The sequence below is a fragment of the Phalacrocorax carbo genome, chromosome 5 (genome assembly GCF_963921805.1).
Source record: "Phalacrocorax carbo chromosome 5, bPhaCar2.1, whole genome shotgun sequence".
Lineage (NCBI taxonomy): Eukaryota > Metazoa > Chordata > Aves > Suliformes > Phalacrocoracidae > Phalacrocorax > Phalacrocorax carbo.
The window spans coordinates 42,505,365-42,522,464 of NC_087517.1; the positions used below are offsets into that span (position 1 = coordinate 42,505,365).

The window sequence follows — 17,100 nt, forward strand, 5'->3', positions numbered from 1 at the left end:
CTTCTTTCTCTGGAGGGATCTGTGCATTTGGAATAGGGTCTTTTCTCTGCAACAGGAATGCCAGCCCTGTTTGAAACACTGTGCTCTTGGCCATTCTTGCAGAGGCAGGCGTTGCTGTTCCCTCACACCCATTTGCTCCTCCAAGGTTTTGGTGAACACTGGCTTCCCATAGGTGCTGGTTCTAAGTGGTCAAATTAAAACCTGTGCCTGAATTGTGTATGGGTACCTTTATAGGCATCTTACTTTCATATAACACTAAAGCAGTGCAGAAAAATGAAACTTAACAGTGGAAATTGGGGACAACTGCACTATGCAATATGATGAAACACACTTTCCAGCCTTTTGTCTTCTCCTGTGTTTAATTCGTTCCTATTACAAGCTGGAGGTGGAAGAAGGAAGAGAGCTTTTCCCCTGTGCTCTTCCATCACCTACCAGTGACAGAGGGTGATCGAGATCCCCAGGCATGCTGAAAAATTTTGGGGAAGTACCTCTGGACTCTACCATGCACAGTAAACACCACAGTCAATCATGCTCAACACAAAATGTTTTTCAAAGTATTTATAAAATAACTGTGAAGAATAAACATACATGTTTTTGTGGAAACTTGCCTTTCCTGCTTTGGGGGTTGCTCCCATTGCGCTCCACCGTTCTATTTACGACTATAGCTTCCCACTGCCAGTACCATGCCCTTTTTCTCTCAAATGCACAGAGTAAATAGTTTTTCACACTTGCTAGTTTTTGGTCCTAAGAAATTATACATTCTTACACAGGAATGCTTTGTCAGAGCTTGAGAATGCACATTTCTGTATCTGAGAGGGATGGTTTTGGCCATACAGTGGCAGTATCACCTGAGAGGCAAGCTCAGTGCACACAGTGGGAGGAAAAGGCAGGAGAGAAAATACTGTTGAAAGGAGAAGCGGAATTTGAGCTCACCATGCTAGTTGGCTGCCAGCCTTCCTTTCAGGAAATGACCTTTTCCAGTATTATTTTGCAAAGTCACGTAAAGGGGATTAAAGTATTTGCTGTTAGCATAAGTAAAATTTTGTTCTGTGCTTTGGTGCAAATGAAGTGATGTTCCTTCAAAGACAGCTAGGTCAATACAGGTATCTGCTCTAGAGGGCAACTGATATGTGTTGGCTTCCAAGGCTGACTTAACTTTTGGATCCATTAACTTTATATCCATTTATATGGATAATTAACTTTCAATACACTTACAGTTCAGATTGCACATGTTGACTCTCCTTGTAACAGGAGTGGACAGAGACCTGAGGGATTGTTGTTCGGGTGCTGCATCTATTCTAAGCTTCTGGTGTACTGCTGGACCAACTTCTTTTTACATTCCAGTTTGTTTTCTCTGTGATGGAAATGTTTCTTCTTAATATCCCAGTTAATTTGTGTATACTCTGGATTAGGGACTGCTCATTGTATATAAACACTGAATAGCTCAAGCTCCTCAGCATGGCCATCAGAGACTGGAAGGGAGAGTTAAGGTATGGCAATGAATTGAATGGAATGGCATATAAGGTATGTTCCTTTCTCAAAGCATGTTGCTTTGGAGTTATTGGAGTGGGAAAGAAAGAGGAAAGTCTCTTTGTGGTATGAAATAAGAGAAAATATTTGTTCTGGATGTTAGTTTCACGTTTCAGGAATCAATACACATCCTAATTCTTTATGCTGGATTTGAATATCACCTCCCTTGCCTTCCAAGGGCACTAAGTGTCCTTGCTGTATTTTATCTAGTGAAAGAAATGACCGTTGCTTCTTCATCTCCCTCTCCCCTGTACTCTTTCAGGTTTCCATGGGCACCATGCGACACCGAAGAAACGGCAATTTTGAGAGTTCCAGACTCCTCTATTCCAGCATGTCTCGCAGCATAGATGTGTCCTGCAGTGATGCTGTGAGTATCTGCTACATCCTTGATAAACTTGGGTGTTGTCTTGGGTGTGGCCCCCAAGGGTTATGATTTAGGTCATGTCAGGAGAGGGATGACCCCCCCCAGTTTCCCCTTTATGGAGAAGTTTTTCTAGCCAGTGACCCATCAAGCAGTAGCAGTGCTTTGTTGACTTAGTGAAAGTCTAAGGATGTATTGCATTCCTTTTGATCCCTGTAACTCTTTATTGTACATTCTTAGCCCCTTCTGGTTTTAAATCCTTTTTCATATTTTGGTTAGAGACAAATCCTCAGTCTTTATAAAGAACCACCCCAACCTCTTCACAGAACTTGATAGCAAAGGCAGACAACGTATAATTATGGTAAACATCCCTTGAAAAGCCTCAATCATTTGCTGATCACAGCGATTGTCTGGCAGATTTCTTGCTTCTGATGGGCTTGCAAGAGGCCTAATGACTAGCTCTTAGGTCTTTAGCAAGTGGTTCCTCCTCCATTTTATTTTTTTGGTCTTGTATCATTGTGGCTTTTACTGGCTCATTATGTTCCTTTTCATTTTCTTTGTTTTGGATATTATAGTCCTTTTCAAAGAATGCTTTTCCATTTGGAATAACTTCCTCTAACTGCTGTTTAACTACAATGTTCAGTCAAAATGGTAGACTTAACTGTAGCTGTAAATCTTCCCTTTTCATCCCAAGCTAAATCTTGCCTTGCAAATCCAAGTTGTGCTTAAAAACTAACAAAAAACCCAAATCTCCAAACCTTTATCAGCAAGTGAGAAACTTTTCGTGCTTTGCTAGTTTGCAGAGGCAGATTAAGAGTGAATTTGCATCTCCCCGGTTTGAAAGTTCCCCCTGCACTTGTGGAATTTCAAGGTTAATATGAGAGTTAATGGTTAAACAAACTGGAGAGGCTTTGCATTCCATTGAGCTCACATAAAGCATGACTTCAGTTAGTCAGGTCTCCTGCTGGGGTCTTTTTGTGTTGAATTAAAATAGCCCCTCCCCGAGAGGACATTAATGTCTGTTGTTGTTGTTGTTGTTGCTGTTGACGGTGGTGGTTTGGGTTTTTTTCTTCGGAAAAAGTGTTTGCCATAGTCTTTTAAGCAGCATCTGGCCTAGAGTTAACCACTGTTTGAAAAATATTGTCAGTGCTGCAAATTATTTGAAAACATGGCAATGCATGCAAATAGAAATGCTCTGCAGTCTACAGCTACCGTATTGTGCCACTAAATTCAAGTAAGATGTTTTCTGTGTCGGTCTTTTGGATTAAAAGCTGAAATTAAAATAGGATCTCCAGCAACTCTTAGGGTATCAAATCTGCTTTGCTGTTCAAGAGGTTGTTTTTTTTGAGGGGAAAGCCATATCTTTTGTCTCTTTAGTATATATTGCACTTGACAGATATGAAAATACAGATATCACGTGTTTTTTTGGAATGCCTATTTATGATTTTAAGTAGTGTTTTGTGTCCTGTTGGCTCCCACCAGTACTTTCTAGTTGCCTCCCACCATCCACTTTGAGAAATGAGACTTGTGAATTTGCACTGGTTTTACTTTGTGTTTAAACTGACTATGCTGTTTCTGAGGTTTTTCCTGTTTATGAGTTATCTGAAGTATTTTTTTTCCCCAAGGATTTGGTCAACTTCATTCAAGAAAACTTTAAGAAGAGAGAATGTGTCTTTTTTACAAAAGACACAAAGTCAATGTAAGCAGACTTTTTACTCCTGTTTTACAGGTGTGGGGGGCTGGGAGGTGAGGGTATTTCTGCCCACTAAGAAATGTGACGGGTTGGGTGGGGAGCAAAGTTTTTGTTTTTTTTTCATAAGAGTCTGAATCTAGCAGGGCCACCTCACCTCAGCCTCACTTGTACAAGTCCCTGCGCTGTCGCTGCTTGTTTGCATATGCCTGGGGTATTCTGCTGTCATGGTCAAAAAAATGGAAGTTGGACAGGCAGCCTGGAGTGCTTCTTCCAGCTCTAGACTAGTGCTCTCCAAACTGTTTTGACTGGACACCCCCATCAGTAAAAAAATTTTGAGCATACCCCCCAATATATGTTTATTTATAAACTATGTATATCTACTACTCTACTGATACTATGTACTTTATAAAACATGAAAAATAGCAATTAAAAAAGGATGACATAAAGGTGAAAAACACTATTTTTAATTTTTTTAAAGTTTACTTAATGCTGGGATTTTTGTCTATCTATTTTTAAGGTAAACTGGTTTTATTTGCAAGCTACAGCAGAGTGGAAGGAACCATATAAGTTTTCTCTCCTTCAGAGAGGCATGCTGTGACTTACCTTTACAACAGTCTTCGCAGGGGAGCACTCAGTCTCATGTTTGCAGTCTGTAAGCTAGCTCTAAAGGTCACTGTAAGCACACAAATTAATTCCTCATCTTAATCCTTTTGGGCCAATGCATCCCCCTCTCCCGTATATTGCCAAATTGCACAGTGCTGTTAATAGCATTGCTCCTCTTGCTTTGTCTCCCCATCTACTTTTCTTTGTGCTTTAGCAAAACTAACATTGTGCAAGTGTTTACCTGATGTTCCTTGTTAACTCAGACTGTAGGGGCCCCACTTGCTCCCTCCTACTGCTCTTGATAATGCTTACTCTGCTGTCAGTCAGCCCTGTCTTTTCATAAGCAAGGACCCTTTTTCCATGCCCTTTGAGGAAGCAGGGATTTGGCTATGCAGAAGACTTCATGGTCTGTGCTGCAGCTCTTCCTGGGAAAAGAGTTCTCCTAGGTTCCCAACTAGTCCTGCACAACTAAAGTGCAGATTCTTGGTGTGTGATAATGAAAGAGGTCACACAGGTACGGCCCATCCAGAAGTGTCTGCCCATCTCTCAGCACAGACTGCTAGAGAGAAGCAGATCATAGGAGGAGCAAGCATGATTAGGTGCTGGTCTCAGCTGAGAGTTGGCTCCTCTTTGCTGTTAATTTGTCAAATCCAAGTAGAGTCCCATGCACAGCTAGTTCCATAGCTCCACCTGCTGCTTGGTTTGCTGTGTTTGTACAGCCGTGCTCCCAGAATTTGCACTGGACGGGAGTGCTATGGTAGGCACCCTGTATTCTACAGGCTCTAGGTTTGCTGCCGAACAACACTTCTTGGAGAAGTCCTGATTGAACAGAAGGTTTCAGCTGTGAAAAGTTTCTCTCTTGTTAATAAATATATCGGAGCTTACTTTTCTGTGCTTAAGATTATAACTGTGGGGTTTTGTGCCTTTTCACTTTTCTTTCAGGAGTAACTTATGTAAATGTGGATACGCTGAAAATCAACACGTAGAGGGCACTCAGATTAATACCAATGAAAAATGGAATTACAAGAAGCACACTAAGGAACTTCCTACTGATGCCTTTGGGGACATTCAGTTTGAAAACATGGGAAAAAGAGGAAAGGTAAGTGGTTGTACTAAAGGTATGCATCAGGCCCTTGTTGGGCGAGCTGTATTCGGAGTCCTGAATCCAATGCCAGCGGAAGCCCTTGCAAAGTAGGGAAGGTGAAGCTGAAGTTGATTTTATTCTAATGGGAATGGAAGGAGTTTGGCTCCGAAGGAAACATGCTGATTTCTCAAGCCTTGATAACAGGTAACAAAGTTTGTTTCATAGGCCAACAATGGGAGTGAAAAGAGGTTATCTATTTCCAGGCATGGCAGAAGAATGGGTGAATGAGGATGGTGCTTGATTATTATTTTTCTTGTAGCTAGTTCTACTGTACTTGCCTTGTAATACAATTCTGAAGGTCTTGGGCTAGGAGGAAATAATTTTAAACTAGATCTGTGATGTCTGTCACTGGGACTCTGTTTTCAGTGGAACGATTTGTATGGAAGTTGGGTCCCCGAAGGACTATTTCAGTGTGAAGTTACAATGGCTGTTTTGTAGTCCCCATGTATACTGAAATGTCATGGTGTTGAGGCGCAACTTACTACCCTTTTACCCATCTTCAGTGATGAAGCCAACATGATAAGCTTAAGAGCCCGAATGATCAAGCTCCTGATAAAGATGTTTTGTTCCTGACTTTAATGCCAAGACAAGGCTGGTTTTTTGGAACATTGCACCTTTCTAGTGTGGACTAACTTATGCTTTAGAAAGAAAATGGTGTGAGGGTGTGCACCGGTGCAACTCTTGGGAGAGGATCACGTGTAACATGCTTTGACTTTGAAGATGCAGCAGGATCCATGAGGTGATAACCATAGGGATTTCATATCTGTAGGGAGGTAAGACCTTTCTTCTGAGGGTCTGTACTTTTCAGTGCAGAAGCTGCAGGTACTGGCATGCTACTCCATAAAACCATCACCTGTGCTTCTTAATGGCTTTAACATTGCACAGCACATCATCCAACGCCTGCCTACAGAACTTGCTGACCTGTATGCCCTTCCTTCCTAGCTGTTGTATGTGCAGGCCGTTGCAGTCTGTGGATGTACAGTGTTCCTCCTTTCCATACAGTTGTATCTTATGCCTTGGACTGGACATTCTGAAGGATGTTGTGGGATGTTGGAATGGGCTTGTGTGCCCCACACCCTCATAGAGTAATTTTGTTTGGCAGGGCTCTCCAGTGTTTTCTAGCCAAAACTCTTGCTCAAAGCATACCCACAGAGACCAGCTTGCTCAGGCTCATAACAAATTGAATATAGTATTTCCTGGAGATCCTACAATGACAGTAAATTCAATGGGGATGTAAGATACCAGTGGAACTTCAGAAGTTTTATTCTGTTTGGGTTTTTTCTTTTTTTTTTTCTTCTGTTTACCCTTGGTGTGGGGATAGCAGAGGGGCAGAAAGAAAAAAAATAGCTGCTCTTGTTGTTTCTGATAATTTATACTGATACTGTGTGAGAAGTCACATGTGGCTGAGCTCATCTGCCTCTTCTGAATGACTGATATTTACTGTCAGCGCTGCTTGCTTAAGACAATCAAAATAAATGAGGAAAAATCAGAGCATGCTATGTAAATTAACTGGGTTTGTTTTATGCAAAGTAGCAGAAACGAGGCATTTGGGTGGGAAGTAAGACTGAAGGTTTTGAATCATGTTTAAACTGATCCAAGCACTTCACGTATTTGTTGATAAGCATATTTTAGCTTCATACTGCTGTGTTGTAAGCTGCTGTGTATCTTTACTAAAAGAAGAAATTTTTTAATTCTATTCCAAATTTCTGAGTTCTCAAAGCTTAAATGTCCTTTCTTCATGTTATGTCCCACTTCCCACCCTGGAAGTTGGTTTGTGTGCCCATAGTTGTTTCATGAGGGCTCTCAATGCCACTGTGCATATTTCAGAGCATAGTTTGTTCAAATGTAAGTCTGCTAATCCATCCATTCAGCACATTGGCTGGAGTTATGTGTCTGTTCCACATTCTCATTCCCTATATTGCAAGGTACCTGCTGGTCTTAAACTTTGCAAAATATTTTCTCTTGATATTGTGCACAGTGGGGAAAACTGTAAACTTAAGGTAACTTAAGAGCAGCAGATTATTATCCATGAGGGATGGGAGTTTTATACCCCACATCTTACTTTTTAGGATGGATAAGTACTAAAAAGTCCTGAGCAGAAACATTAGATGTAAACAGACCAATAAAATCTCTACATTTAATAAATCCTGTTTGCACTCGCTTATTTTTGCAGTGTTGCTCGGATCCTGTAATATCCAAGGACGCTGCAATTGCTGTATTTTATGTTCTGGTAGCCCTCAATCTGAAAAATGCTTCTTTGGAATACCTTTCTGAGTTCAGCTACTGTAACACTTGGCATCGCCTGTGTTTGAGGGCTGGATCAGTGACGGTTGGGGTGCACCAGCAGGCTGTACCAGGAGATGGCACCGTTGTACCTCGGAGAAAGGAAGTGGCTGAACCCAGGGGTTCATTGCCATGTATAGAGCCTGCAAAGGACTCTGGAGGTGGCAAGTGCCAGAGGTATAGTTGCTGGTACATTGAATGAAACCTAGTGTGTTTGCAATTGCACATTATTGTGATGTACAAGAGAACGAGATAAGCTGTACAGGCAAGTCAGCTTCGGCATCTTTTATTTGGTACTTGCTTTTTAGATGAAAATTACTTGTATAGATGAAAACAAGTCATTCAACTGGAAGCCCATACCTGTTGATGGAACAAAGGCAGTCATACAGGTACGAGGTACTTTGCGTTATCAGTAGGGTTTAGGAGAAATGCCCTCTAACTACAGAGCTAATAAGATTTGCTGTGGAGGTAGCTTACCAGTTCTGGAGCAGTTAATATTTCTGTCAGGCCCCCCTCTGTTATGGGGGATATTCTCCTGAAAAACAACCAAGGCTGCATGCGTCTGATGCTTCTGAGAGCAGAAGCTGTGAGAGTCCCTTAGCTCTCCTTTGTAGCTGCTGGAGCCTGTGAGGCTTCCTCTGTGATGTGCTGTTCTGAGCCAGATGCAATGACTACTCCTGGGAACCCCTCCTGAAACAGATTAATATGTTCTTTAGTTCAAGTTAAATGCCTCTCAAGACAGGACATTTCTTCCTCAGACTAACCCCTTAGTTTAACTCTCCTGCAAATACCGGGCAATCTATAAAAAATCCTCTACGATTCAGGTCCAAGTTACTCCTTTTCATCCTCTGGTATGGGTTGTATAGCCATGACTGTCTTCCAAAAGTCCATTGCACTAAACTATTAACAGTGATGAAATTGCAAAGGGGCTCTTAAATAGCATAGCAAAAAAGCCAGAGAACCTTTTACATAAATGGAGAGATGGTAGGTCCATCTGACGCCAGCTTATCCCTCTAGTGTGCTTTACGGCATCCTTGTACAGCGTTAAAGTTTTACTAAGAGTTTGATAAATTTGTGATGTATTAACTTAAAATGCTGTTGTGGGTATGTGTTGTGATGAGCATGCCATGCTCATGGTGCCTGGAATTTGTAGCTAGTCAAATTAAGGCTTTAATAGTGTAATCAAAATAAGACTGTAATTATTAGTAATTCACTTACAACAGTGCTACCACTAATCCATAATCCAAGCTACAAACAGCTTTGTTACAGTTAAAATTGTTATACCGTAAACCTCCCTGGTGTTGTATTCATCCTTCCAAGGCTCTTCTGAATCCCAAGGCCAGTGCTCTTGTCTTCTTTTAGTGGAATGAGGATTTGGAGGCTTTATGCTGACTTCTGAGGTCTTTGAAGGGATGTTTTCAGTACTGATCACAGGGATCCCATCCTTGCTTGGATTTCTTTCTAGAGATTTCTCTCAAGCCAGTTTGTTTATGCTCTTTTCTTTTCGGTGGTTCTGAATTATACAATTCTTTTGGTTGTATTTGTTATTTTTAAAAATAGTTTTACCTGATTCACAAAGTTGCACTCAAATAATGACCATTACTGGCCTTTGTGATTTGTTTTTACAGACTGGGGCATCTGTCATTTTTGTCTGCATTATTCCATGCCACCTTTTATTCTGGCCATAAATTGTTCAATCCCTGCAGAATAACTATTTGTTACTGTTATAACCTAAAGCAAATCAAATGCAGACAATAGTTGTTACACTGCTAGGCAACTGCCATCACAGCTGTACTCAGCTCAGGCCAAACATCCTGAAAATCTGCACTCTCTGTTCAGTACAAAGCCTGTGGACTTTTACTGGTAATGGCAAAAACTGTATTTCCAGGGCTGCACAGTTTTGCTGCTGACAAACTAAAGACGTACGTGGCGGAACGTGGTAGTGTAACCTGTGCACTGCACTACCCACTGACCCGACAGACCAGGGTGCTGGAGGTGCAGGTTGTAGTTTTGGGCGGAACGTGGAAATGGTGGAGCCGGAAGATCTTAGAGCCAGCAGTTATGTTCTTCACTATTCTGCTGATCCAAGACAAGTACTTTTGTTCTGCTTGCAGTAAGACTCTGCCTTATCTCTGGACCTGAGCACTGAGCTGTCAAGAGCGGAGATCACCTTGCAAGTCCTAGTTATGAGTGTCTCGTTGTAGGGGGAGCGTAAAGATGAGAAAGAAACAAAGACTTAAGCTCTGGTTCATCATCACTTTACCCTTTTTCTACCTGTTGCTGGAATAAGAGCGTACATTAGAGAAGGAAATACAATTCCTGGTCTGTTCACAGCTGTCGTTATTTATCTCTTGCTTACTTGTTTCTCCTCTTTTCTCTCGCCCAAGTACATCCGTTTGTCATGTGATACAGACTCCGAAACACTCTATGATCTCATGACCCAGCATTGGCACCTGAAAACCCCTAACCTTGTCATCTCTGTCACTGGGGGTGCGAAGAATTTTGCACTCAAGCCCCGGATGCGCAAGATATTCAGCAGGCTGATCTACATTGCCCAGTCCAAAGGTAAAGACCTGCATATGTGCCTGTATTATTTTATTGCTGCTTAATGTTGTTGGCAAGAGCAGCTCAAAGGGTCAGCAGGGCAGCAGAGCATTTGGTTTGTTTCTGCTTGGCTGGTGCACATGGGGCAAATGTGACCTAACAGTGTGGAAGTAACAGGGTTAAGAGCTAGTTGTCAGGATGCCCATGATAACGTAAGGTAAGTTGTGTAGCATATCGTTTGTATTTAATTGAAGAATAAATGCCTCTTCTGAGATAAGGCCTTGAGAGGGGATTGGGTTGTTGTATCTTAAAGCATCAGGGGGGTGGGTATTCCACTACATTCTCCCAGGTTATTGCATGTTGTTCCCCAGGTGCCTGGATTTTCACAGGAGGCACACATTACGGATTGATGAAGTACATTGGGGAAGTGGTCAGAGACAACACCATCAGTCGGAGCTCAGAGGAGAACGTGGTGGCTATTGGCATAGCAGCCTGGGGCATGATTTCGAACCGAGAAAGTCTGATTCGCAGTGGTGATAATGATGTAAGAAGTGCATACGGGTTGGTGGGGAAACGAAAAGGAGGCTCGGCGGTCAGTTATACAAATTATGTCCCTGACTGACTACTGCCCTTAGCAATAACAGTATCTGCGCTAGGCTCTGGTGAAGCAGAACTCAGTAGAATGCTTTCCAGTGCGATGGTAACATAGTAAGGTGTCTGTCTGCTTAGACTGACCTACTTTATCCTAAACGATTCAACCTGGGACCAGGTTTTCCACAATGTATGTAGCACTGAGATGAAACATTAGGTGCTCCTCCCAGAACAGGAGGAGACTAAAGTCTTCTCATATTTGATATGGTTGCACATGTCAGGCCTGGTGGGGGGACCCACATGTGGTTTCAGCTGTGGGCTTAGCATGTCTATGTGTAAGTTCAGCTGCCCTAATTTAATATCTGACAAAGCATTAGGGAATAACCTCTTCCATAGTTATTCTAGCTGCTGTGAAATCCCTACACAGTAGCCTGTAGTGGGGATTCCCATGAGCTAAGACACGTTGTACCTGCTGCTGCTGTAAGAATCTTGCTTATCGATACTGTTGTCCTGTCTGTCAGATCCCTTGACTTCTGTCCTCTAGATGTTACAGAACATGTCTAAAAATTATTCTGCTAGATAAAGAAAAACAGTTTAGTTTACTGAGGGTTCTAAGGAGCTTTGAGGTTTGAACTAGAAGATCTCAAGATGTCATTTTAAACCTAAAAAATTTGGTGGTTCTGTGAGGTGTTGAAAATAAGTTTCCCACAGATTTAATATTTCTGGTGGCTGAAGGAAGCATGCATTGCCTAACAGTATCTCTGAAAGGACTCAACTTGCAAATAACTTCCACTGTTCCATTGGCTGAGGTGAAGTTATGAGAGGATCATCTCAAATCAGGCTGCTTTTGTAAAGAAAAAGTATATCTGCAAATATTTATGCTGTGGTCTTGTATGGGGTTTCTCTCACTGCCTTTTGTTGCTGTTGGGACTGCCATGAGCACTGTCTTGAGTCAGAAAGTCCAGACTCCTAACTAACAAGGAATAGTTGATGGCTAGGGGTTCAGTTGTTGCTGCCTTGTCCTTGAAGGCTTGTGCATGCTCTGCCCTTGGATATCTGTTAAACGCTGTGCTTGTGCTTCTAGGGGTACTATTTGGCCCACTACATAATGGATGATCTCCAGAAAGACCCCCTCTATTGCCTGGATAATAATCATACCCATCTCTTACTGGTTGATAATGGTACCCATGGACACCCCACGATAGAGGCAAAAGTACGAACTCAGTTAGAAAAGTACATTTCGGAGCGGGTTATCCCAGGTAGGTGTGGACATCAGGTTGCAGAATTCCTTATTAGTCCTTGTGTGCTTTGGGGCTGATGCACAGCGATTCTCTGGGAACAACAGGGTAGTGGTAGCATCCCTTGGATGCTGAGCTGGAAGGGATGTGTTAACTGTGTTGCATCTTGAGCACTTTCAGGAACAACCAGGCTTCTTCAGAGGAATACTCCTCCCCTCATCTTCCTTTCTGTATGTGACAACAGTCCTTTGTGGGACACAGCAGATAACCCATTTCAGCAATACAGCCCTTCCCTTTCTTCCTGATGGGCCATCTGTTGGAAGTTGACCCTTCTACATATTTCCTACCAGGCACTGAATTCCAGATAGCTGAAGCACAACTACGCAGGAGCTGAAATTAGGCTTTTCACAAAATATTCATTTGTGAGGGTGATTGATCCGTCTGCAACCTGCATCTAAATAATTTCTCTTTCAGCCCCTTCTTTGTGAAAATGGGAAAAAACCCCAAAAGCCTTGTCAGCAAATTCTTAGGGTTTTTTTTTTGTTTGGTTGGTTGATTTTTTTTTTTTACTGTATACCTCAGCTGAAGCATACTTGCTGTTAGCCATGATGAAGCACCCAGAATCTTTATGAAACTTGGTGTCTCTTAAACGCTGGTTCCTAGAGTTACAGGATTCTTAGCTTTCCCTTACAATTGAAAATGTGAAGTCAGAGGTTCCGAATCTTCAACTTGTGATAAGAACCTTACACCTAGACTCAAAATAGTCAAAGCAGTAAGTAAATACAATAAAATCACATGTTTTGTAACTAATTTTAGTAAAAATTATGATTGTTGGGAGGAAAAAAAGCATCTGTTGGAAAAGGAGTCTGAAGCCAGCTATGCAGAATGTTAGCTAAAACTGAGTTTTTGTTAAAAACAGGAAGAGCTGTTAATAGATTTGGCAAAATCAACATGGTTAGGGAGTGTCTGCATTAACTGCTTGGAAATTCTTTGCTGTACTCAGGGAAAAATAAATTGTTGAAACTGCACTAATGCATTGAATCTTTCCCCTTTTTTCTTTTTGGCATGTTTCACAGAATCTAATTATGGTGGGAAGATTCCAATTGTGTGTTTTGCCCAAGGTGGAGGGAAAGAGACTTTGAAAGTAAGTTTATTTCTTTTACTTATTTCCAGGAGCAACACTAGGGATGTTGCTCTAATATTTAAGACAGATTACTCTACAAGCAACATGATAGACTGTCCTACTATTTACTGAAGCTTACCTATCACTTGCTATAGAAAGATCTTTCTTGCAGTTGCATTTAATCTTATGAAGTTTGTTTCAGTTAAAATTTTCTGTGCAAAATTTCTACCTCAGGCTGACATACTGGAAAACTTTTGGCTGGACAGTTCAGTTGTCTTGGTTCTTCCATAACAAATCCAGCACAAAAATGTATGTTTCTTGTGTTTATTTGAGCAGCAATCAGAAGAGCCTTTGTCAGCCATGTAGCTCTTGATCCTTTTTATACCAGTTTGCCTTAACTGTTGTTTGAGAAAACTTGGCTTGCCTATGCTCAGTGGAGATCAGTGTTCTCTTGTAATATACAGGGTAGATCAGCTTGTGCTGGAGATACATCAGCTCAGAGCTTGCGTGGACTGGCTTGTGATGGCCGCCCCTGAGACCTGTGGGCTGCACCTAGTTGAAATCTAGGCAGCTGAGCAAGGCAGGAGGGTTCTGCTGACTCTGACCCCTAGAAGGGGAGGGAACGAAGGGACCTGGCACCAGGGATTTCAAAGTGAGGGGATGTGCAATCAGGCTCTGTGGGAAGGGAAGGGAACAATAACAGTGAGGCTGAGGAGATGATTCTGACTAACAGTGAGAAGAGGAGCTGATGTAGCCTGGGCTGAAGGGCCTTGATAAGGAGCTGGGAAGAAGGCTGGGTTTTGCAAGAGGGTAGGGTGCAATGAAGGGAGTATGTCAGTGTTTGAGTTGGTAAAATTGAAGCAGGGTGCTATTTATAATTATCTATCTTGAAGTGGTGATCTTGGTACTACCTGTTCTTACCAGAGCTATGCTGTTAACATTGAGGCTAATCAAACTGGTTTGCCTGTCAGGATGACAATCAATGTGAATCCAAAGAACAGTCTCTGTTACCACTTCATTGCTACCATTAATCAATTAGTCTGAAACACTCCTTGCAACTTCAGATCATTATCCCAGCCTCTGTGTATGTTTCCTGGGTGTTTTGGTTCTATTCACATCATGAATTTTAGCTTTGCATATGGGTAGATTGTAGATGAATACAGATGCAGAGCTCAATGTGTTAATCAGAGGTCCTAAGATGAAACTAAAGCACCCATTCAGGTTTAGAGCAAAGCATTGCTGAAAGTGACATGTTGAATATGCCTATCTGTCCTTTTAGTTCCAAATTACCAATGTTTAAGAGAGGATTTGACCGTCACTGAAGGAGCTGTTTCTATATGCCATGCAGTGTAGTTACTTGGGCAGCACTGATTACCTCAAACTCACTGTTAAGAAATGATATATAACACAGACTTACTAGCCATCTAATCAGAGTGAATAAAAACCTTGGTAAATCAAGGTATAATTCCTGGGAAGAGTGCTTTCTGAAAAGTAACTGGATGATAGTTCAATTAAGGGTTCATGCTGGTCTCTTGGCTATTTATCAGTGTTACTATTACATGGAGATATTCGTGTCTGCATCATTTGTAGGTGAAGCCACCTTCTCAAGGAGTAAATAGTCTCTGTTCAGCCCAAACCCAAAGTAACATAGCAGGTTCCATGCTGTGAACATCTGTCCTTCCCATGCCTTAATCTTAGTGGTGGTGGTGAAGAAAGACTCCCTTTTTCTCAGCTTCTGTGACTTCTGCATGATGACAGGAATCAGCTTCAGCAGAGGACAAGTAAAACTGTTTCAAGCTTCTGTTTTTTAAACTCACTGTGCTATAAAACATGCACTTTAGCTGGACCGTTCTTAAGAAAACTACTTTGATCTAGTTGGTAAGAATCATAGAATTGTTCAGGTTGGAAAAGACCTTTAAGATCATCAAGTCCAACTGTTAACCCAGCACTGCCAAGTCCACCACTAAACCATGTCCCTAAGCGTCACCTCTACCCTTCTTTTAAATACCTCCAGGGACGGTGACTCAACCACTTCCCTGGGCAGCCTGTTCCTGTGTTTGACAACCTGTTCAGTGAAGAAGTTTCTCCTAATATCCAGTCTAAACTTCCCCTGTTGCAACTTGAGGCGATTTCCTATCACTAGTAACTTGGAAGAAGAGACCAACACTGACCTCATTACAACCTCCTTTCAGGTAGTTGTAGAGAGTGATAAGGTCTCCCCTCAGCCTCCTTCTCTCCATATTAAATAATCCCCATTACCTCAGCTGCTCCTCATCGGAATTGTTCTCCAGACCCTTCACTAGCTTTGCAGCCCTTCTCTGGATACGCTCCAGCACCTCAATGTCCTCCTTGTAGTGAGGGGCCCAAAACTGAACACAGTATTTGAGGTGTGGCCTCACCAGTGCTGAGTACAGGGGCACGATCACTTCCCTGCTCCTGCTGGCCACACTATCCCTGATACAAGCCAGGGTGCTCTTGGCCACCTGAGCACACTGCCGGCTCGTGTTCAGGCGGCTGTCAACCAGCACCCCTGGGTCCTTTTCCTCTGGAGAGCTCTCCAGCCACTCCTCCCCAAGCCTGTAGCATTGCATGGGGTTGTTGTGACAAAGTGAGGCATTGTTAAACCTCACACAATTGGCCCCGGCCCATCGATCCAGCCTGTCCAGGTCCCTCTGCAGAGCCTTCCTACCCTTGAGCAGATCAACACTCCTGCACAGCTTGGTGTCGTCTGCAAACTTACTGAGGGCACACTCAATCCTCTCATCCAGATCACTGATGAAGACATTAGACAGAACTGGCCCCAACCCTGAGTCCTGGGGAACACCACTTGTGGCTGGCCACCAACTGGATTTAGCTCTCTTCACCACAGCTCTTTGGGCCTGGCCACCCAGCCAGTTTTTTACCCAGCAAAGGGTATGCCTGTCCAAGCCAAGAGTAGCCAGTTTTTCCAGGAGGATGTGGTGGGAAATGGTGTCAAAGGCTTCACTAAAGTCCAGGTAAACAACATCCACAGCCTGTCCCTCATCCACTAAGTGGGTCATCTTGTCACAGAAGGAGATCAGGTTAGTTAAGCAGGACCTGCCTTTCATAAACCCAAGCTGACTGGGCCTGATCACCTGGTTGTCCTGTACGTGCCATGCAATGGCACTCAAGACACTCTGTTCCATAACCTTCCTTGGCACTGAGGTCAGACTGACAGCCCTGTAGTTCCCCAGATCCTCCTTCTGGCTCTTCTTGTAGATGGGTGTCACATTTGCTAACCTCCAGTCAACTAAGACCTCCCCCGTTAGCCAGGACTGTTGATTGATGATGGAAAGTGGCTTGGTGAGCACTTTCTCCAGGTCCCTCAGCCCCTTGGGTGGATCCCATCCGGCTCCATAGACTTGTGTGTGGCTAGGTGGTGTAACAGGTCACAAAGAGTTTCCCCTTGGATTATGGGGGCTTCATTCTGCTCCCTGTCTTCCAGCTCAGAGGGCTCGGTACCCCAAGAACAACTGGTCTTACTGTTAAAGACTGAGGCAAAGAAGGCATGAAGTACCTCAGCCTTTTCCTCATCATTTGTCATTATGTTTTCCCTCTGCATGCAATAAAGGATGGAGATTCTCCCTAGCCCTCCTTTTGTTGCTAAGGTATTTATAGAAACCTTTTTTTAACTGTCTTTCACAGCAGTAGCTCGGTTAAGTTCTGTGTTGGTCTTTCGTCCTTTTAATTTTCTCCCTGCATAACCTCATGACAACCTTGTAGTCCTCCTGACTTGTCTGCCCCTTCTTCCAAAGGTCATAAACTCTCCTTTTTTTCCTGAGTTCCAATCAAAGCTCTCTTTTCAGCCAGGCTGGTCTTCCCCGCTGGCTCATCTTTTGGCACATGGGGACAGCCTGCTCCTGCAACTTTAAGATTTCCTTCTTCAAGAATGCCCAGCCTTCTTGGACTCCTTTGCCCTTCAGGGCTGCCTCAGCCAGGCCCCTAAACAGGCCAAAGTCTGCCCTCCAG

At 42.9% G+C, this 17,100-nt stretch overlaps 1 protein-coding gene across 1 annotated transcript in view; it reads left to right on the forward strand.

Moving 5' to 3' along the window:
* The first annotated feature begins 1,792 nt into the window (after nucleotides 1–1,792).
* Nucleotides 1,793–17,100, forward strand: part of TRPM8 (transient receptor potential cation channel subfamily M member 8) — a 47,712-nt gene continuing 32,404 nt past the window's right edge. The window contains exons 1-7 of the mRNA XM_064452172.1: nucleotides 1,793–1,897; nucleotides 3,517–3,590; nucleotides 5,130–5,286; nucleotides 10,002–10,179; nucleotides 10,530–10,702; nucleotides 11,834–12,008; nucleotides 13,064–13,131. Of these exons, the coding sequence (XP_064308242.1) occupies nucleotides 1,799–1,897; nucleotides 3,517–3,590; nucleotides 5,130–5,286; nucleotides 10,002–10,179; nucleotides 10,530–10,702; nucleotides 11,834–12,008; nucleotides 13,064–13,131 (924 nt within the window). The 5' untranslated portion in view covers nucleotides 1,793–1,798. The remainder of the gene's footprint in view (nucleotides 1,898–3,516; nucleotides 3,591–5,129; nucleotides 5,287–10,001; nucleotides 10,180–10,529; nucleotides 10,703–11,833; nucleotides 12,009–13,063; nucleotides 13,132–17,100) is intronic.